The following is a 23386-nucleotide window of genomic DNA, read 5'->3' on the forward strand; positions in this document are numbered from 1 at the left end:
GCTCGGGTCATGATCCCAGGATCTTGGGAGTTAGCCCCACATTGGGCTCCCTGCTCAGGCGAGGGCTCCCTCTCCCTTTCCCATCTCCCACTTTCTGTCTCTCACTCTCTCACAGATAAATAAATAAAGCCTTAAATAAAATGAAAAGCTTAAGAATATTTTATCACTTTTTCTTGTAAGTTTGGATTGAGCCCCGCATTGGGCTCTCTGCTTGGCAGGGAGCCTGCTTTCCCCTCTCTCTGCCTACTTAAGATCTCTGTCAAATAAATAAATAAAATCTTAAAAAAAAAAAAAAAAAAGAGTGGAAGACTTAGTCAAATCTTAAAAAAATAAAGTGAAGCATGTAAATAAGTGGAAATAGAGCAAAAAAATCAGAAGTAGGTAATTATAAAGGGTATTTTAGTGAAAGGAAAAAAAATCTTTCATTGTCTGAAATGTTAGATGGCATTAACAAAAGTTGCTTAAACAATGAGTAAGTCCACCTTATTTTTATTTCATGCCTTTTGTATTTCAGCTATTAAATGCTCCACCTCAGGTCCTTTAGTGATTCATTGTTGAGGTAATCTATATGTAAAATTACAAAATACTTAATTTATACTTACACAGTTATTTGTTTTTATTCTCTACTTAGAGAAGGTGGTAACAGTAAATTTATTCCAGAAAATCAAATATTTATCTTACTTCAGCTTTAATACTTCATTACTGGTTAAGGACCCATTTTTTTTTTTTAAGATTTTTTCTTTTTAAAATTTATTTATTTGACAGAGCATAAGTAGGCAGAGCATCAGGCAAAGGGAGAGGGAGAAGCACACTGAGCAGAGAGCCTGATGAGAGGCTCAATCCCAGGATCCTGGGATCATGACTTGAGCTGATAATGGCAGATGCTTAACCAACTGAACCACCCCGGTGCCCCTTAAGGTCCTATTATGTGCTATCTGTATCAAGAGTACAAGAAGTGATGGCAAAAATGCTTCTTATAAAAGGGAGCTTACAGTAAAACTTCAGAGGTTTTATGACCCTAACCCAAAAAATGGCTGACAACCGAGGAGAAAATTGTCACGGATTAGAGTGACTTGATTTCAAGGCTGGAAAGAGAGCTTTCAAAGTAGGAGCACTCTTAAGTTTGAAGAGTCAGTGACAAATTAGCATGAGCTATTCAGTCTCAGCCAGTTGGATATGCTAGGAATAAGGAGCTGCCTGACTTGACTGAAGTGGAAAGGGATAGTGGCCATGGAGAAGATAAATTCATCAAGGAACAGAGCATAAATGAAAATGAGACTTGTTGGAAAACACAGACTTAAAGTACTCCATCGGATGAGTGAACTATCAGAGAACTGCTTGAAAATGTCTGTTAATAGGAGATAAATTAGAGTAATTGAAAATCACATTCTGTTCACAAAGGGAAAGTAATAGCAAATGTTTTCTGGATATCAGAGAGAGTAAAAACACAGTACACCTCAGGGTGCCTGGGTGGCTCAGTCAGGTAAGTGTCCGTCTGACTCTATCTCAGCTCAGGTCTTAATCTCAGGGTCATGAGTTCAAGCCCTGTGCTGGGCTCCACATTGAGCTTGAAGCCTACTTTAAAACAAACAAGCAAACAAAAAGAAACAGTACACTTTTTTGTTTGTTTCCTGTAAGGGAGGTGGAGGATGGTGGAGGCAGGCATGGATGGTATGAGAAAAGGGAGAATCCGACAATACAGAGTACTGCCCCTCCAGGTGTGTCCTTTCCCTGATTTGGTAAAGGATATCCTAGAGCAGCTCAGAGTGTCTTTGGCTTCTAGAATCTTCAGGGAATGAGGAAATGTCTCATGTTTCTTGTTGTTTATTTCATGTATGTGTTGATTTTATATATGCTAGAAATACATGAGTAAAATTCGTTTCACTGAACAGTTTAAAGAAACAGATTTACTCTAAATTATTTTCCTCAGTGTGAGTTCAACTTTCGTGATCTAAAGTGTTCCTGTGTGTTACCTTAGTTAAAAACTCAAATAATAATAAAGACAACCAGTTTCTTACAGGTTTTAAGAGTTTCAGCAAGAGCGAATCTCCTTTCTCTAGTAAAATAAAATATATACTATATACTACATACTATAAATACTTTTCTGAGGAAATGCCATCCTTTAGTAACTGCTTTGAGAAGATTTAGAACTCTTAAACTCTCATTTGGAACCTAACAATCCATTGGTTTCAAGTTTAGCTTGTTGTATCTTGCTCTGACTTGAGCATAAATGAAGATAGGAATTCTCTTCCTTAAGAATAGTCTTTTGCTTGTTTTAAGTCTAGAGTTTTTGTTTTGGTAAAGTTTTGAATTAAGTCAAAGCTTTTTTCATAGAAGCAAACTGTTCATATGTTATTTATTTATGACAGAACACACATGCAGGACTTGAAAGATGTCACTAATAATGTCCACTATGAGAACTACCGAAGCAGAAAACTGGCAGCTGTGACTTATAATGGAGTTGATAACAACAAGAATAAAGGGCAGCTTACCAAGTAAGTATACATTATGTCCTCCAGAAAAGGTATCATTTATGTAGTAATCATATTGTTTCATCTTCATCAGATTCTTCTTGGCTACTCAATAGAAAATTGGGATAATATTCTTTATGCACAATAGCTGAAATTTATTATTGTTAAGCTTTGTTTTGGCAGTTTTATATTTTACTGTTTGTCACAGGAAGTGTTTTATTCCTTAGGTGAAAGCTATGAATTCTCTTCTGGTCATTTGCCATCATGTTTGTACACCACACATTTAATAGATCCCCAATTAGAAATCAAATGGCTCCTTTTGCAAATACATTTTTAAAGTTTTTATTTTATTTCCAATTAGCTAACATACAGTGTTATATTCCTGTCAGATATACAATACCAGTGATTCAACAATTGCATGCATCACCCGGTGTTATCATGAAAAGTGCATTATTTAATCTCCATCACCTATTTCACCCAACCCCCCACTCACCTCCCCTCTGGTAACCATCAGTTTGTTCTCTGTAGTTTAGAGTTTGTTGCTTGGTTTGTCTCTCTCAGTCTCTCTTTTATTGTCTTTTTCCCTTTGCTCATTTGTTTTGTTTCTTAAATTCTTCATATGAGTGACATCATGAGGTATTTGTCCTTCTCTGACTGACTGACTTTGCTTAGCATTATACCCTCTAGCTCCATCTCTACTGTTGAAAATGGCAGAATTCCATTCTTTTTTATGACTGAATAATATACCCCTATATATTTTTTTAATCCATCATATGTATTACTATGGACATGGGTGTCCATCTATGGATGGACACTTGGGCTGCTTCAGTATCTTGGCTGTTGTAAATAATGCTGGTATAAATGTAGGGGTGCAAGTACACTTTTTTTTTTTTTAAGGGAAGAGAATGGTTACAACCTAGATCTCTTAATCCATTTTACTTTTAAGATGAACATTCTATACTCTCTTTAAGGAGACTACAGAGCTTTTACCTTTTGTTATGTCTGTTTTGAATAAACCATTTTAGTAGCAGAGTTTTCAGTAACATTGTAACGAAACAAGGAACAGGACCAAACAAAAGCAATATTTAGGTGACTGTAGTCTTGGTTACCTTTTCCTTTCCTATTCTGTATTTCTAGGGAGTAAATTAGCTTGAGTTTAGATTTCTTCTCTTGGTTGTTAAGGTAGGGTAAATGACTGACAAGTGTGTAGCTTTACCCTCCTAAGCTAGTATATATATATATGGTGGGGTAGGAAAATGAGATGTATGAGGAGGGCTGTGAGTAGGCCTGTATAATTCTTGGTAACAGTACCTGTGCTCCGTATTTCCTTTATTAGGAACTGTTAAAGATCATAAGTGTTATGCAGACCATTTTAACAATGTATGTACATTTGTAGCCAGATGTTATCTACTATTAGAGGATAATCCTGAAGGATCATCTGTACCAATAATGAAGAGGGCAAGTTTTGTAAAGTAGCAGTATAGTACTGCTACTTAAAAAAAATAATAATAAAAACTTATTTGGTTATAAGATTCAGCATTCCTTATAATGGAAAAGAAGAGTGTTCCTTTTTTATTTTTCAGTTATGTCTCCACAATGGCTCAGATTCCAGAAGAAAGCAAACAAAGCATTAACAGTGACTGGCAGTCACAAACAGTTCTCTTTTAAAACTGATCTTAGATCTAATTCTGTGTTTATTTCCTTCTATATTTTTCTAATGATATTGGAGTCATAGACTTTGAATTAGATTTCTTCTCATACTGTTACTTAACTTTTAATTTCTCCATATGTTATTAACATGCTTATATTTGAGGAACTTTACTCATCAATTCCTAAGTTTTCTGGTTTCAATGATCTGCAAGAGATTCTGATTTAGTAGATGTGGGATGGACCTGAGAGCTTGCATTTTTAATAAGCACCCTGTATGGTTTTGATACAGGTGATTCGTCAGTGTATGCTTTGCAAAATGCTTACTTTTACGAATTTATTACTGCTGTTTTAAAAACTTATTTGGGGGGCACCTGGGTGGCTCAGTGGGTTAAGCCACTGCCTTCGGCTCAGGTCATGATCTCAGGGTCCTGGGATTGAGTCCCGCATCGGGCTCTCTGCTCCACAGGGAGCCTGCTTCCTCCTCTCTCTCTCTGCCTGCCTCTCTGCCTGCTTGTGATCTCTCTCTGTCAAATAAAAAAATAAAATCTTAAAAAAAAAAATAATAAAAACTTATTTGGTTAATATTTCAACAATGTTTTTATATTTAAAATACAAGATTCTATTTGAAGTAAGATCAGTGCATGAGTAAAGGACTTTTATCTATCTCTTTTTAGCAAAATTTCTATCAGGCAACTTTATTTAGCACAAAAACATAAGGATCCATCATAGTAAATATTGTTCATAATTTCCTAATCCATTTTAAATGCATTTCACTAGCTTACAGACTTTTTAACTATTTAAAAGAAAAACATGAGTGGTTAAAGCCACCAGTAATTTTTATATGTGAAAAGGAAATGTATACTGTCAGTTCCTATTATTCATTAAATGTGTGCAGTTAATGTTTGATTTTTTCCTTCTACACATTTTTTCATGTCCTACAAATAATTATTTGTTTCCATATTTCAAATATAAGGCTTTTAAAATAGTGTTATTGAGGTATTTCTGCTATTAGATTCAGAGAAAAATAGTAAACCATACAATGTTGTTAAAAATTCTTTTGAATAAATAGAATTCCAGTGTGGTTTACTTGAGTTAAACTATCTAACCCAGGTAGAAATGTAAAAAATAGAATACTATTGGAAATGTGTTTCTTAATGAGATGAATCATGTGCAGACTTTGTCTATGAAAATGATGAAAATGTTTATACTGCTAAAAAGCAAATTGCTCTAGGAGTTAGTATATTATTTTGTGTTAATAGTAAGTAGAAAAGTATCTTTAAAGATTGAACCAAATGGAGAATGGCATGATTAGAATAGATATTGATATGATATTACATTAGCTTTTTACTACTTTATTGAATAATTTGCTGAATCTGGAAGAAGTCACTTGGAAGTTTTATCTATTGGTTGTATCTTATATTATCTTGAAAATGTGAGCAATTTCAGAAAGCATTTCAGCTGTGTGCTATAAGCTAAGGATTCCTCCCTGAGTAACTGAAAAGAATGGCGATTATTTAAATATGTGATAAAAGTAAATGTGAGTTTAGGCTTCTTAGTGATATTCTAGTTGTATTGCTCTCAAGGGACTCTTCCCTCCATAGCAATGTGTCCTTTGATAATACTGACAGGGAGAGGTTGAGGTTGTTGGGGGGTTTGGAATGGAAGAGGTAGGGTCATTAAACAAAAATTGCCACTTGTCCAACCACCTCCCTCTACTATGAATCTGAACTCAGAACATCCCTGCATGGACCCAAATACTGCATTTCTAATATCACAGGTAGCCCTTAATAGAAGCATGTTTAATATTGGGAGATACAGACACACTGTGGGATTATATTATAGTACTTTGATTAATCACTGAAGCAGATTGCTCTCCTGTCACCTGGAGGTTTTCACACCTCCAGATACACCTGGCACAGTGCATCTCAGATAAGGGCTGGTTAGGAGGGAGTAGGTCTTCCTTCTATAAAGTGAGAAATGGGCTATCTGTAACTTGGAAATTTTCAGGCAGATCACTTTAGGCAAGACTTTGTATGGAAGTTGAGGATCTGGACATTGAGTCTCTTAAAATTGCATGGTCTTAAGTAACTCTTGGAATACTTGATAAATAGAGACCTCAGTTTGAAGACCACGGACCTAGACAATCTCTGGTCCTTAAAAAAAGAAAGGTGGTTATTTTATCACTTTGTGTGATCTCTAAATAGCATCTGCAGGCAATTTGAGGAAGAAATAAAATTGATCATAAAGCCATTTATCTACTGATTGCTAGTGGACCTGTTTTTTAAATTGCCCTCATCTAATATTTATACATATACAAATCCATTAAAAATTTAGTTTTATTAATCTTTGTATGGCAGTTTATACTCTACAAACTGTTAATCACAATTAAGCGCTAGGTAGTAAACTAGGTCAATGAATCTTTTTATCTTTTTAAAAGATTTTATTTATTTATTAGAGAGACTGAGAGAACGAATGGCAGGGGAAAAGGGAGAAGCAGACTCCCTGCAGAGCAGGGAGCCTGATGCAGGAGTTGATCCCAGCACTCTGAGATCATGACCTGAGCTGAAGGCAGACACTTAACCAACTGCTGAGGCAGTTTTGGATGGACTGTAGAATAAACTGAATAGTGGGTAAAGATATTTGGTTTGTATATCTGAAAATGTGCCTTTCTGTTAGGTTAGTGGTCCTAGAATGATTTTATTATAGAAGGACACTAAAACAAGATTTAGACATCACATTGTACATCTTAAATTTATACAATATTATATGTCAGTTATATCTCAGTAAGGCTGGAAAGAAACCAAGGCGTAGATTTGGTAAAAATCTGGAAAGTAGCTGAGCATATCTCATCAAATACTAATTTGCCTCAAGGCCAAATCTGGAAGATGGCATTTTTCTAGCAGCTATTCAGGTATTGTCTGTATCTGGCAAAGAAAATATCAAGTCACCAATTTAAATACTTGTTAAATCTTCAGGGAGTGTATATCTTGTTCATCCCTGACTAGAGAGTATGGAGGGTGGGTAGGCAATTGGAAGTGAAGAAAGGGAGGTGAAGTTCCAGATCAAAGAAGATTCAACAAGGGGTTGTAAAGGAAAAGGAAGAAGAATTAGCAATATCCAGATGGTAGAGATCTCTTAAAGGAAGGTGACCCTCCAATAAGGAGAAGGTTAACCTACTATTATTTATTTATTTATTTATTTAGTATTGGTTTTGATAAACCTGCTTCTTCAAGTTCTTCCTTCCTTGGTCTTCTTTTGTATTTTTTTACTTAAAATCACATTTGATTGACGACTCTTTTATGAACTGCTGTCTATCATTGGCACCAGTTATGACAGTTGGTATCTTGTTCCAAGTTGGGCATACCCTTTCCCATATGTTTTCTGTTTTGTATAGTTTTCTCCATCTGTAAGCTTGGGGAAACTTTTGTGGATAACAGATTCCTAGAAATGACTGAAAATACAGGTTTCCAAAAGCTGATTCTCTGCACTCTTTTGGTACAATACAGTTTTCATTGAAAGAGAAATAAAGACAATTTTCTGAAATTTTCCAAAGATTTTTCAAAAAATTATATTTATTCAGTTGTATCTTTTACTGTTTGTTAAAATGTCCTTTCATGAAAATATAATGAGTATTGTTTTATGTTTGGCTCTAATGCTTTCACTTGGCAAAATGAAGTGTTGGTATTTTTTCCCAAAATTTTGGAAATTTTTATTGCTCTTTGAAATCTAAGTGAAATTCCTTTGAAAATTTTTGTATGAAAGTTGCTACATGTCTGTGTACATAGTGGCCTTACTAACCATTGGAGAAAAAGTATGTGAATGTGTTTGCTTAATGTGTTCTTCAGGAAAGACCACACATAATCTAAGTGAAATGTGGTTGTCTTCTGTTATACTCAAAATGTGGGTTGTATAACACAACCGCTGTTAGAACCTTTCTAGGTCAGCCTTGTGTGGTCCTTGTTATGATTTTGCTATTTGTCACATGAAAGAGTGAGTCATCTGGTGAGTTTCAGGAACTATAACCCTTTAAAGTGATCCCGAAGGAGTTATGTTAAATCTTTGTGGATTTAGGCGAGATATGCAGGTTATGTTATACCTTTTTGTTTCTTTTTATTCTTTTACCTGGCCTTTTCATTTCTTTGGCAGAGTTGCTTTAAATTTCTTAGAGAAGTTTAAGTTTATAAGCTTTAGCCTATCTATGTGTGTAAAGAAGTTTCCATTAAAAAGCAGTTAGGCTATAGTATTAAATGCTTTTTGCAGCTGTCTAGTAAAAAGTTTTATTTGGAAAAAAATGTTTAATGTGATGAAAAAAATGACCCATCTTTGTGTTTTCCACATTATAAGCATAAATTTGTATTCCAGTTTTTTAAATAACACTTTAATAAAGATGACTAGAAATGAGGGGCTAATTTAAAAATTAAAGGGATTTGAAAGATGTGTACTAGTGAGAGGCTTTAAAAAATCCATTTAGGCATATATATATGACTATCTTTTTTAAATACTGGAATATCATTTCGTTTGGTCAGGAGTCAAATATTTTGGCAAGGCTGAACAACTTAAAGTATCTCGATATGAAATTCTGCAAAATTTTTTTTGAAAGTACACATATTTAAATAGGTCTAGAAATCTGAGCAGGCTCTCAGAAGATAATTGCACAGCATTTTATTTTCATAATGATTTGGTATAGTAATTACTAATAGAATTTTGGGAAAGAAATTAATTAGCTTTAATGAATTTTGCCATAAACTTAATATTTTAGGGCACAGACCTTAATTACTCAATTGTGAAATCTCTGAATTTGCCTTTAATTGTTGCTTTTAGTGTGGTTTACTATAAGTGTTCTAAGTCTCTCTTTTTTGTTCTCTTAGATATGACACAGTTGAAGGCATGTAAGTCTTTGTTTCCCAAAGACTTAGGCAGGTTTATGATGTAGAGATTTTTAATATTTAAATTTTGACTTTAAAAGCAAATTTCAAAACATAGCCTATTGTCTGGAGTCTTCTATTTTCTTGGAGTTCTTTAAATAAAAATCAAGATGACAGTGTTTACTTTGGGTTAGTTGGTACCCTTTTCATGTGCAAATTATATGATAAATTCTTTATATTTAAATGATTGCCTTCTCCTTCCAAGGATAAAATTAAATAAACATTTTATAGAGTATTATAAATAAGAATATAAAATTTTAAGATCACTCTGAAATTCTCTTTTATTTAATATATTTACAGTTTCGAGCTGTGTTTTCAAATTGCAACAATATTATTGGATAATCTCTCTTGCTTAAACTACTCAATTAACACTGTCAACTGAAAAAATAGTTATTAGATTATTTCTTTTCTAGAGTTTAAAATGTTTTGAGGGGTGGGAGAAGTGAGGTTTATAAAAGACTCAAAGTCTAACAAAAGCTTTGGACCTTCTCACCAGAAAAATGCTTGCATGGACACACAGATTGGGTATGTCATTTCAGGGGATTCATTCAGAGTTCTGCCAAAGAGATCAGAAGCCCCTATATTAAAAACATCTGCCATGAAGATGAGAACTATGTTATCAGGAAGGCCCCGAACTTTTAATAAAATAATGATATTTATATTTAAAAGTTTATTTTAGTTGACCTCACTTTTTGAATGCAGGTTTTTAAGTTAATATTTGGTTTAGTTTCATTTTCAGAACCTCTGATTAATTGCTTAATTGTTAAAATATACTGCAGGTTTGTAAGTTTACTTTTGGTGAAGAAATATCCTTTAGTTAACATTTTATTCAAATTTACACTAATTGCAAAAACAGATCTTGATCACAGCATACTTCATATCTTTGTCCTCCCTTTTTGCTAAGAAAAATCAGTAGCCAATGTTCTGTCCTGTTGCTCTTATTTAATATATCCCATCTGGCTCTCTAGTCCTCCTCCTTGATACAGAAGAAGAGTGCTGTAAAAATACTTAGCTACAATAAAGAAAAAAAGAATACTCAGCCTCATTAGGAGAGAGGTCTACCATAATCAAAGTATGTCACCTCAGGATTAAAGTGACTAACCTTAGAAGTTATAGGTGAAATCCAAGGTCTGATTTTGTTTTTGTTTGTAAGCCATGATTTAATTTCTTAAAGTGCTTTACTGAGATAAAATTCACCAATTTAAAATGTGCAATTCAATGGTCCCATCAGTGGTCAAAGCCTGTTGATGTGAAGGCAAAATAAACATGTTTATCAACAAAGTCAGAAGAAGGCATGTCTCTTTTAAGTTGTCTTATGTGTTGAATCGTTTTCAAAGATCCTCAGGGAGCACAGGTTTCTTTCCTCCGTGGGACTATAGTGAGTTACTGATATTTTGGCATTTATTTTTGTCTCTTTAAGTATACTATCCTTAAGATAATACTCGTTTGCAATATTTTCCAACATGAAAATTTTGATCAAAATTGTGTAGAGATTTCAGGGCACCTGGGTGTCTCTGTTGTTAAGTGTCTGCCTTCAGCTGAGGTCATGATCCCCAGGTCCTGGGATGGAGCCCCACATTGGGCTCCCTACTAAGTGGGAAGCCTGCTTCTCCCTCTCCCACTCCCCCTGCTTTTGTTCCCTCTCTTGCTGTGTCTCTCTCTGTCAAATAAATAAAATTAAAAAAAAAAAAAAACAGAAACAAAATTGTGCAGAGATTTGAGCCTGTGGACTTTAATGTCAGTAGAGTGAAATACTTCATTTAACTATGTTTATGTCTGTTTTCCGGCATTTCAGAAATAATTATCAGCATATTTATTTGCTTCTGATTCTCTCTCTTATATATCATCTGTGTGTGTTTTATCACCAAATATTTTTTTAAATAAAACAAAAAGGAGGGGCGCCTGGGTGGCTCAGTGGGTTAAGCCGCTGCCTTCGGCTCAGGTCATGATCTCAGAGTCCTGGGATCGAGTCCCGCATCGGGCTCTCTGCTCAGCAGAGAGCCTGCTTCCCTCTCTCTCTCTCTGTCTCTGCCTGCCTCTCCATCTACTTGTGATTTCTCTCTGTCAAATAAATAAATAAAATCTTTTAAAAAAAAAAAAACAAAAAAAAACAAAAAGGACAATGAAATATTTGAGTTACATGGAATGAATTTCATGAGCAGTGAAATTACCGTAAATGGCCTGGAAATTCTGCATACCTAAATGAAAAACTTTCTAGGGATTGATTGGTAGGTAGTATTTCCAACATGGTGATTTAGTTACTAAAATAAGTTTGATAATGAATCTTGGAACACTGAAAAAATAAAATAAAAAATAAAAATAAGTTTGAATTAGTGTTAATTAACTTAAAATTGTAATGTCAGTAGTTGTTACAAGAGATTATAACACTTAGAAATTTATAGAGCTAAAAATAGTCTACATGTATTAACTTCATTAGCTTGGTTCTTTTTTTCATATTAAAATTTTGTTTAAAGTACAAAATTAAATGATTTTCTTCTCATTTTCCATTTTGTGAGTATAATTTGGGAATGGTTCCTTTCCATTTTCCTTCTAAAGTTTATGTCATCTCTAGATTTGATACACACTAGGTTAAGAGAAACATTCTGCTAACAGTTTTTTTTTTTTTTTAAAGATTTTATTTATTTATTTGAGAGAGAGAGAGTGAGAGAGAGCATGAGCGAGGAGAAGGTCAGAGAGAGAAGCAGACTCCCCGTGGAGCTGGGAGCCCAATGCGGGACTCGATCCTGGAACTCCAGGATCATGACCTGAGCCGAAGGCAGTCGTCCAACCAACTGAGCCACCCAGGCACCCCTTGTTTTTTTTTTTTTTTTTTAAAGATTTTATTTATTTATTTGACAGACAGAGATCACAGGTAGGCAGAGAGGCAGGCAGAGAGAGAGAAAGTGAAGCAGGCTCCCTGCTGAGCAGAGAGCTGGATGCGGGACTCTATCCCAGGACCCTGGGATCATGACCTGAGTTGAAAGCAGAGGCTTTAACCCACTGAGCCACCCAGGCACCCCAATAGTCTGGTTATTTTTTTAAATATCTATTTTCATAATAATTATTTGTTAGAGATCCAGGTTTAAATATAAAACTTTATGGAAGGAAGTTCTAGATTATAAGTATCTGTAAATTGTAAAGCTTCTAAAGAATTTTTAATGCATTTATTTATAAAACTTCAAATCTATGTTCTGTGTCATTTAAGATGGTGTTAGAATAATTGAAAAATTATTCTCAAACACCAGAATTTAGTAGTGGAATTCAGCATATTATTTATTTTCATCACTGTTTCAGAGTTTTGTATTGAATTAGTATTTTGACTTCTGATGTTTATCCTTAATGTTCACAACAGGAGCCCTCTTGCACAAATGGAAGAAGAAAGAAGGGAGCATGTAGCTAAGATGAAGAAGATGGAGATGGAGATGGAGCAGGTGTTTGAGATGAAGGTCAAAGAAAAAGTTCAAAAACTGAAGGATTCAGAAGCTGAGGTAATCAGCCTAACATTTTCATCTTGCAGACACATTATTTCTTTTTAAAATAATAATATCTTTACTAGTATAGATAATGAAACTTTTCTACACATATTTTCCCAAATTTAATATAATGCCCTAACGTAATAAGATGGAGAAATAAAAGGAAACACTTTGTTTATAATAATATATACTTCAATATGTAAGTGGCCATAAATATTGTTAGGAAGATATAATAGAATACTTATGATGAATTATCAGTTTTAATGAACAAATTATGAGAAATGAAATTATAAACTATTTCCTGTATTCAAGGTAAAAAGAGTAAAGATCAAGGGTTTTGGGTGGTTGTAAGAATAAAAGCTTGTAGGAGAATTATAATAATAAATCAGAGTTATTTGCATATGAATGAGAAAATGAAAGAAAGAACTTTAACTGAACTAAGGGCTTGCCAGGATAAATTATAGACCGCCAAAGAGGAGAAAATAGAAGGAAGGTGATATTGTAAATGAGTTGGGCATATTTGTAATATAGTGTCAGAGTAATTGCCATTGTTAGCACATTGGTAGAGTAGTGACAAAGCATCGCAGCAAGCTTATCTACTACTACCTTGGATGTTGAGTCATACATTTAGTTTCTATAAATTAAAAAGACCTGGAAGACATTTCCTCACACTTCCTTCAAGAAGTGAAAGATGGAGGAAAAAAACAATAACATGAGAATTGAGTAATAGTTGGCTTGATAGATATTAATATGAAATATTTTTTTAAATGACCTTTAATGTTAAAATTCAGTGAGATCCTTGTGTTCATATGTGGCTCCGTTAATAATATTTGTATCTAAGTATATTAAAAGGGGATTTAGGTCTATTTTGTTTATGTTCTTATGGTTGATCTCATTGCTTTTGTAATTCTTGCATAAAATGCTGAAACCCTCTTTGACTAAATAACCAGAAGTATTTTAATCCACTAAATAGAATGCATGGAGTGAGTAAAATATTGAGTAATTTGGAGGAAATGTTTATATTCCACATTAGATTACTCTCAAATTACTAGGCTTTACCTTTGATCTCTTACTTTGAAAAAAAAAAAAAATAGACAGCCACTTTGTTGTTAAATTTGTCATAAACTTAATGCAGCAAAGATAAGGAATACTTCCTTCTGGTTTGAGACTGTAAAGCATTGCAAGAATAGGATCCCTAGCATCTGTTATTAATAAGATGACATTTTAGAAATTAAGTTTAGTCTTTTTACTTATCAGCCTTTTATTGATTCTGTCCATTTGAGTTTTTGCCCTTTCACTAACGAGTGAATAATCCGGAACATCTGTAATAGAGGGGAATAAAAACAGGAATAATTGAGAGTCTGTATTACCTCTACACTTAGATTTCATTGAAAATCTAAAAGTAGTTGAATTTACATTTGCCATAGACATATTTTAGAAACTGCTCCTAAGAGTAAATGTTATAAACAAATAATTGTGAAACTAGCTGAAAAATCCTTCAAGAGTTTTATGATTTTTGTGAGTGGTGATAACAGTTTTGAGAAACTTTACTCTTTGAAGGATGAAATCTTTCTTAGCATTCGAAGAATCTGTAAAGAGAACTGCCAAGTTTCCCCTAATACTGTAAGCCACATAAATATATAAAGTATATAAATATTTAACCTTGTGTAATACAGTTTTTTCTCTAGTTCATTAGTGTTAGAAATGTTTCTTTAGGGCACAGCTGTTAATATCCATCAGCACAGTGCATCAGGCACAGTAGTAAGCATTCTTAATGTATTGTGTCATTAAATCCACACCATAACCCTATGAGGTAGGTACTATTGTCCATCTCCCTTTGTATACATAAGAGGAAGGATAAAATAACTACGTCAGTGCTGCATATTGTTGTAAGTTGAACCCATTAAGTCTTTAAGTTTGCTCTTAATCACTAGATAAGTCCACAGTCATGTATCCACAGTTTCAAATCCTAAATCTTAATAAGCTCTGAAAACTGCAAAACCAGACATAGAACTAATTGTTTTATTCCACTTGATGTGAATATTATAAAATTTACTGCAAAAAATAGTAATGTGTTTGATACTAAGATAAGTGCTATCCTAGGTAGCCCAGGAGGTGTTTTATAAATGTAGTTTATATACTTTTCTAAGTAATAATGCCTTTCTAAAATCTGAAAAAGTCAGAATTTTGTTAAGACATCTAACCCCTGACAGTCCTTTGAGAGGGCTTGTAACCTATACTTTTTGCCTACATGTAGTTAACACAAAAGATACTTCTATGTAACAGAAATACACAGATAAGGAATGATGAATACCTGTGAACTTAACTACCCAGCTTAAAAAATAAGACCTCATTAGTTCATTTTAACATTCGTAACTCTCCCCTATAGTAGTTCTCTCCCTCCTTCTCTGAAGTAACTGTTGTGAATCACGTGTTTATGATTCCCTTGCATTTTTTTTTGATAACTAGAAGCATTTTCCTGTGTTCCTATTTTTATATTTTCTTAGCAATTTGTTTGCTATAATCAGGAAGATGGTATCTCAAATTTGACTCATGTTTGTTTGCATTTATCTTAGATGGTTTTGTAGGAATTGCATGAACTTTTTGCAGTAAGAATAATTATGAAGTCACTCTTCGTAGTTTACAAAATAATTGAGAAAACAAATTATATATGCAGAATTTTACTATCATCCAAATTTAGGATGTTAACTCACTGATGTAATATGATCATTAATAGAATATGATTCCTGGACATCTGAAGGTTGAATAGTTTTCAGGTATTAAGTGTATTTAGATTCAACCTAATTTTTTTTTTTTATTGGTGTAACTATTTTCTTCAGAAACAGGTTGACTAGAGCCTAAATGAAATTATTTAAGGAACCATTAGATAAGCTCTTTGTTTCTGCGGTTACTTTGCATGAGTGTTTCTACTTCTAAGCCAGCATTCTTTACAGCATTAATTCTCAATGTAGGAAAAATACATGCACTGGAATCACTGGGGTGTGTTGAAAATGCAGATTTCTAGTCTTAACACTCAAAGATTCTAATTCAGTATGTCTGGGTGAGGTCCAGTAATTTGTATTTTGAGCAAGCACTTTTGGTGATTTGTATGAAGACTAACATTTGAGAAACCACTGCTTTATAGGAATTGGGGAGGATTACTGTGATCTTGAAGCCTTTTAAGTCCTTATGGACCTGCTTTCTTTCCACTTGTCTCAGCTTTCTGAACTTTGAATGAGGAGACCGGTTCAGTCCTGTTTCTTCCAATATTCTGGCTAGTGATCTTGGGCAAGTGACTTACACTCTGCGACTCTTTGTTCACCTGTACAGTGAGGACAGTGATGTTTTCCTTGTCTTGTTTCTTCATGCTTATGGGTAGTGATGAGATGATAAAATAAGATGAGATGATAAATAAGATAGAATATGTCCATTGTAAAGTTCAACACAACTATAAACTTGTAGCATTTTTTTTTCCCCATTTCCCAAAATTACTCTCTTGGGTCACTGGCCTTTAGGGTGGCAAGTCCTACAGAAAGAGAAATCCCAGACAACACTTTCCAGGTGGTATTCTGAATTTATAGCATAAGAACTCAGTGCTTATTAATATTAGAAAGCCTGGGTGAAACATACTTCTGCTCCTGATATCTTAAACAGCTTTATTTTACATATTGTGCTGTGATTTAGCTCCAAAGGCGCCATGAGCAAATGAAAAAGAATTTGGAAGCACAGCACAAAGAATTAGAGGAAAAACGTCGTCAGTTTGAAGATGAGAAAGCAAACTGGGAAGCCCAACAACGTATTTTAGAACAACAGAACTCTTCCAGGTAATTCATATCAGATTCCTAAGAAATATGTATATTAATGTTTTAAGGAATTATTATCTTGTTTATTTATTTTTAAAGATTTTATTTATTTATTAGAGAGATCACAAGTAGGCAGAGAGGCAGGCAGAGAGAGGGGAGAAGCAGGCTTCCTGCTGAGCAGAGAGCCCGATGCGGGGCTCGATCCCAGGATCATGATCTGAGCCGAAGGCAGAGGCTTAACCCACTGAGCCACCCAGGCACCCTGTCTTGTTTATTTTAAAAGACCTTACTCAGAGTCCCTGGGGGGCTCAGTCAGTTAAATGCCTGCCTTCTGCTCAGGTCATGATCCTGGATGGAGTCCTGCTTTAGACTCCCTTGGCTCCTGAGCACTTGCTCTCTCTCAAATAAATAAATACTAAATAAATAAGTAAAGACCTCACCCTTTGTCACCCAAGCACAGTTAATTTCATGGATGAATATTTTTAATAGATGGATGCAATCTGTCTACTCTAACAGTATTTCTTTTCATTACAAATATTTTCCATGACATAACAGGCTTCATAATTATGATTTCATATCTTCATAGCATTCTCCCTAAGTGACTTACCATAATCAATTTCTTATCTTCTTTCTTCAAGTATTGGACAAAATAGTTGTGTTCGATCATTGGCAAGCATAGAAAACACTGCTACAAAGATCTTTTACACATGTAGAGATATGTTTTACCCCCTAGTTGTACTGAATTATTTCTTTAGGATAAAAGTTATTTCTTAAGATAAAATTTTGGATATCTAATTCCAAATACAGCTAATCAGTTACTTGTTCTTAGTTTACACAAAACTCAGTAATATTTGTACCTTGACTTGTTCTTTTTCTTGTTAGTCCCATTAAAAACTGAAAAGTTGTATCCCTATAAGAATTCTACAGGGGCGCCTGGGTGGCTCAGTGGGTTAAAGCCTCTGCCTTCGGCTCAGGTCATGATCTCAGGGTCCTGGGATCGAGCCCCACATTGGGCTCTCTGCTCCTCGGAGAGCCTGCTTCCTCCTCTCTCTCTGCCTGCCTCTCTGCCTACATCTCTGTCTGTCAAATAAATAAATACAATCTTTAAAAAAAAAAAAAAAGAATTCTACAGTTTGCCCTCACTGCTAAATATTTTCAGGGTTAAATACTTGTTTTGTAACATTGTCCTTCTATTAACTTTTCCCCTGCAAAGAGGAAAATCTATTGGTAAAAGCAAACATAATGCAAAATTCAAATGGCAGTAAAAGAAAAGGATACTGTATTTGATGTCAGTTGATATTTTTCAATTTGCACTATTTCATTTGGAAAGAATTGTTCTCATGCATTAAAAATGGGTTTTTGTCCTATTTTTACTGTTTATCCTGAAATTTGGTCAAATATTCGATTGTCTATTACAGATTTGCATTGTCCTCATTATGCACTTCTAAACCTTATTTTTATTTATTTTTTTAAGTTTTATTTCTTTATTTACTTTTGAGAAAGAGAGCAAGGGGAGGGGAGGGCAGAGGGAGAGAGAGAATCTTAAGCAGGCTCCACAGCCAGTGCAGAGCCCGACATGGAGATCAGTCTCACAACCCTTAGGATCATGACCTGAGCCGAAATCAAGAATCCAATGACGCTTAACTGACTGAGCTATCCAACCACCCCTTTTAATTTTTTAAATAAAAAAGTAGTGTTGTGAGGTGCTGGGTGGCTCAGTGGGTTAAAGCCTCTGCCTTCGGCTCAGGTCATGATCTCAGGGTTCTGGGATCAAGCCCCGCATAGGGCTCCCTGCTCTCTCTCTCTCTGCCTACTTGTGATCTCTGTCTGTCAAATAAATAAATAAAATCTTTAAAAAAAAATAAAAAATAAAAAGTAGTGTTGGAAAAATCTAACACAGTTGTAGCTTGATTAGCCATTGATACTATCATGTATTGTCTGTAATGTTTATAACATGGCTACTCATTTTGATTATTTTCCTTTAACCATTTAGAACCTTGGAAAAGAACAAGAAGAAAGGGAAGATCTTTTAAACCCTCTATTGACCACCAGTTACGTATTAGTTGCCAATATGCCAGCTTGGACATCAGTGTTTGTTGGATCCGTTTGACCAATTTGCACCAGTTTTATCCTTAATGATGGATTTAACAGCATGACAAAAATTATTATTTTTTTGTTCTTGATGGAGATTAAGATGCCTTGAATTGTCTAGGGTGTTGTGTACTTAGAAACTAACAGCTCTAAGTACCTTTCCTACATTTTCTTTCTTTTTTTTTGTTTTTGTTTTTGTTTTGTTTTTGTTTTTTGTTTTTTTATTAAACAGATGTCTTCAATTTAATGCAAGAAAACATTTTACTGTTGTACAATCATGTTCTGGTGGTTTGATTGTTTACAGGATATTCCAAAATAAAAGGACTCTGGAAGGTATTCATTGAGGATAAATTGCCATAATATGATGCAAACTATGCTTCTCTATGATAATTATAATACAAAGGTTCCATTCAGTACAGCGTATACAATAATGTAATTTAGTCTAACACAGTTGACCCTATTTTTTGACACTTCCATTGTTTAAAAATACACATGGAAAAAAAATCCTATATGCTTACAATGCACCTAGAGCTTTTTTATAACAACCTTTTTTTGTTTATTTGTTTGTTTTGGATTCTTTAAATATATGTTATTCTCATTTAGTGCCCTCTTTAGCCAGAATCTCATTACTGCTTCATTTTTTAATAACATTTTATTTAGGTATTTTCCATATATTGGCCCTGCTAAAAATAGAATATAGCATCTTTCATATGGTAGAAACCAACAAGGAAACTTTCCTTTAATTCCCTTTTTACACTTTATGGTAAGTAGCAGGGGGAAAAATGCATTTATAGATCATTTCTAGGCAAAATTGTGAAGCTAACGACCAACCTATTTCTACCTATGTGCCGTCTCTTTATTTTACTAGAAATGGGAATCATGGCCTCTTGAAAAGAAAAAAAGTCACCATTCTGCATTTAGCTGTATTCATATATTGCATTTCTGTATTTTTTTTTTGTTTGTATTGTAAAAAATTCACATAATAAACAATGTTGTGATGTAATAGAGTGTGGGCTCTTAAATATTTTACAGCTGATACGCAAAACTAGAATATATTTGGGTAGAAACTTTTCAACTTGAATTTGCCTCCTCCACAATTGTAATTCATCTTTTCTCTTGCATGTTTATTTCATTTGGAATGATTATGGTTTTCTAATTTATGAGATATATAGTATCTCTACTCATTACTATCTCATTAATATGTTATTCCTCTGAGAAAAATCCCAATTCATTCACTTTGGGTAAACTCTTATGTCCCTGGAAACTGAAACTTTTAACTGGAAAGAAAGTGGTATAATTTCACTAGGTCAGATGATACAGATTTTAACATAATGCTTTATGGCATTTTAAGTACAATTAATACAACCAAGTTCATTACCATAAAAAATTTCACTATGTTTGTTACATGGAAGTAAGTGCTAATTCTTATTTTTGGTGGCTTCATATGCTGAAGGATTTAAGCAAGTCCGTATGCTTGAAAGATCCTTAATGCTTTTCAAAGATACATAGATCCAAAATGTAAAACATAGATTACTCATATTATATAATTTTAACTTTACATATAAGTTCACCCCAGGGTTGCTATATTTAAAGTAGATCTCATGAGGCATTAAAAGCACAATTTAGGAATACCACAGTAAACATTTATTCTTATTTGATGGCTATCACTAGTTAAAAGTTGTCTTGGAAAAGTTTTGTTAATCCTAAAATGCCTTCTGCTGTTGGAGAACGTTAACATGGTATTTTTAAAAATAAATTGCTGGTTCATCCAAGACAGATGTTCCAGAATAACTATAGGTAAAATATGTAGGGCTTCTTCCCACCCCATTTGTTTTGGTTCCTGTGTTAAGAAAGATTGGGTTAACACCTGTAACCAGAAGGATTTGGTTTTAGGGAGTTGACAACCTATTGAATTTGAAGAATGCAAAATGAAAAACTTTGTATAGACTACCTGCCTAACTAGTGAAGTATTACTCCTAGAAACAGGTCCTCATAGTTACCATTTAAAAATTCTGTATATTGTGATAAGTTTGTAAGTTATTTTTATTCTACTATGCTAGTAAAAATTTGCACAAATCCTTATCTGTGTCATACTTAAGGTTTTACCTGAATTTGATATGGGTCTTCTGATTGTTGACTCCAGGCTTCTCAAGCATATTGAGGGCTGTTTTTGCTGTATGGCCTATGAATTTCTGAGAACTGCTTTATGATTACTCATAATACATATACCATTCAGGAAGGCATCAGGAAAGGCCAGCTTGTAAACAGAAAAGCAATGCCTACTCTCCATTGTCTAGAGGCATTACGGGACTGAAGCAGTTTGGTAACCACTGTCTTTAAGTATGCAGGATTGACCAAGTCAGTCCACTGACTGGTTTGGGCACCACAGTGATAGAGCTTTACTGCCACCTAGTGGGATGAGATCTACTTGTCTTGTTCTCAAGTTCACCAGTAACCAGGGAAGTTGATAAAATGAATTGATTGGATGTACGGTTTATTTCTATGTAACTTAGGTCATACTCTTGAAAGCTGAAGAGATACATACAGGCTCCTGCCTCTTAGACTCATTAATTTGGTGTCACTCTACCACCTGCATATTATGAGAACCTCCCCTCCTCCCCGCCCCACCTTTTGTGCCTTTTATCCTCTTGGAGAAACTGACCTAGTAATGTGGAGGTAGGTGTATAGTAGGTGAGGTAAAAGCAAGAGGAAAGTGTATAAGATGGCCTGATAATGCAGCAAGAGCAGAATGTTGACATAGCAAGTCATCTAGATCACTGTTTCCAAACTTTATCCTGTTTTCTTATTAAATATTTTTCAGCATGTATCCATAATTGCAATTGTATAATAAATTGTATGCATGTACTACTATGTTACTGTGAACATCATGAAGCAGACTTTTAAAGTGGGGGAAAAAAGTTTAGCATTCTTAAGCCCCAGTGAATTATCTAGCTCATTCCACTTTGGAAGCCATTGATTTAGGTAGTGTGTAGATCATTAATAATTTTGTTGACTCCCCAAGGATGTCCTAATGAAGACTGCTGTGGTATCCTATTTGATGTGAAAGGAAAAATTGTCTGCCACTCCAGTAAATTAAAGTCTTTTCTAATAAAAACCTTGCAAATGTAAACAAAAGTCCCTGTGTTTCATTCAGGATATTTTCCTTGCCCTTTGTAATAATAACAATTATTCATGTATTGAACACTTACTATGTTCCAGATGGTAATTTAACTAGTTTTTGTGCGTTATCTTCATTTAACCCTTAAAAGATACCAGTATCATCCTTTTACAGACTGGAAACAGGCTTGGAGATGTTTAGTGACTTACCTAGGAGAAAAGTGGTAACTGGCCGAGCTGGGTTTGAACCAGTCATGGTGATGACATCAGGGCCTATGTGCTTCAGTCTTATGCCGTACAACCACCTGGAGTGTGCTAGAAAACCCTGAACACACTAATCTGTTCAAATCCCATCTCTGTGAACTGGGCATATTACTTTACTTTCTGAACAGTTGTTTCTTCAAGAATAAATTAGGGCCCTTATCTCCCTTGCTGGTTCAGAGTGAAGACTGGTCATGTGAATGTATCTGGACCTTGAGAGATTATCTTTGGATGTTGATAGAAGCAGTGATGCTGGGCCCATGACAGAGTATTGTTTCTCCCCAAGTTTAAAAGATGGTGCATTTTTAGTAAGTTTGCATGGTGCTTTGATAAGTCTTTAGACCTGCTTCTTTGTAGACACAGAAAGCCTTTTGGAGTTACTAAGTGAACTATGTTTTGACAATAGAGTACACCGTGGAAATAAGGCAATTTTGGTATAAAGTGGGTTTTCTACAGTGCCAGTAATGGGAGTTAGGAAATATGTCATTCTTTGCAAGTAATGCTGATATGGTTTATCAGAGTATCTCATCTCTGACATGGCTGAAAAAAATTGGTTCTTTTCAAGCAAATTGGGTCCCATGATTTGGGATTAATCCATAGAATGTTCAAAGTTTAATGTCAGCCATTTTCAATAGAAAATAAGGGTTGACAATTTCCTGTGTTCTTTAGAAGCCTTTCAAAGCTTCACAGGAAGAATGAAGACTATTCTTGGCTTGAACATTTGCCCCATGGAGTGCTGGGCCCAGCCAAACAGCCTTGTATTAGCAAAGGAGGGTCAAGTAAAAGGGGAGCTTGTTCTGTGCCAGGCTTTCAAAGGGTAGGCTAAAACACCCTTGGCCACACAGAACCACTGTTTAAGGTGCAGTATTTGGTATTTGGACATGCTGAAATCTAAAACCATTCAGGCTTTCTGAAATCCTTTGGGATGGGGAAAGGCAGTAGCTGACACTAAAGAATAGGTGGGAGCTAATGTGGGGATAGTTAGACACTGCCAATAAATGTCTGTTCTCGCTCTCTTAAAAGTGAGCCTGCTTAGCTTCCTAATTTTCAGATGTGTTGCGAGGCACAATAGTTCACGCTGGATATTAACAAGGAAACGGACCCCAGAGTCCCCCGGGATGGGGGTAGGGGTGAGGGGCTGGTTCTCACCGGAAGTGTGGAGTACTGAACTGACTTGGTCTAGCAGGGGCTTACAGCTTTTCTTTTCCTCATTTAATTCCAGTGTCTTTGAATTTCACTGGTCTCTTTCATATTTAAATACATGCTCTGCTAGACTTGCAGGCACAGAAAAGTTCCCTGTATTTTGGATAAGCCAGTGATTTAAGCAGCTTGGCAAGTGGTGGGTAAAATGATGGGTGCACTGGCACACAGTCCTTGGTGTTAATGTGAACTACTCCCCCCTGCTCATAAGTCAAGGAATCTGTATTTTGTCCAGTAGTAGTAGAGAGAACTCTCAATTTTGTGTCTCATGTGATTGATTATATAAATCTATGGCTTAGCATGGTTACTTTAAAAAAAAAAAAAAAAAAAAAAAAAAAAGGTCTTTCGCCTAGACACCAAAATAAGATCTCCCTGAGACCTTAGTGTTGCTGGGT

General features: G+C 34.7%; 1 protein-coding gene across 2 annotated transcripts in view; it reads left to right on the forward strand.

Moving 5' to 3' along the window:
• The window catches only part of SEPTIN7 (septin 7), a 110191-nt gene extending 90775 nt beyond the window's left edge, over positions 1 to 19416 (forward strand). For both annotated transcript variants that reach the window (XM_059171552.1, XM_059171551.1), the window contains 4 exons: positions 2370 to 2495; positions 12399 to 12534; positions 16204 to 16343; positions 18316 to 19416. In XM_059171552.1, the coding sequence (XP_059027535.1) occupies positions 2370 to 2495; positions 12399 to 12534; positions 16204 to 16343; positions 18316 to 18355 (442 nt within the window). In that variant the 3' untranslated portion in view covers positions 18356 to 19416. The remainder of the gene's footprint in view (positions 1 to 2369; positions 2496 to 12398; positions 12535 to 16203; positions 16344 to 18315) is intronic.
• The last annotated feature ends 3970 nt before the right edge of the window (positions 19417 to 23386 follow it).

The sequence above is a fragment of the Mustela lutreola genome, chromosome 4 (assembly GCF_030435805.1).
Source record: "Mustela lutreola isolate mMusLut2 chromosome 4, mMusLut2.pri, whole genome shotgun sequence".
Lineage (NCBI taxonomy): Eukaryota > Metazoa > Chordata > Mammalia > Carnivora > Mustelidae > Mustela > Mustela lutreola.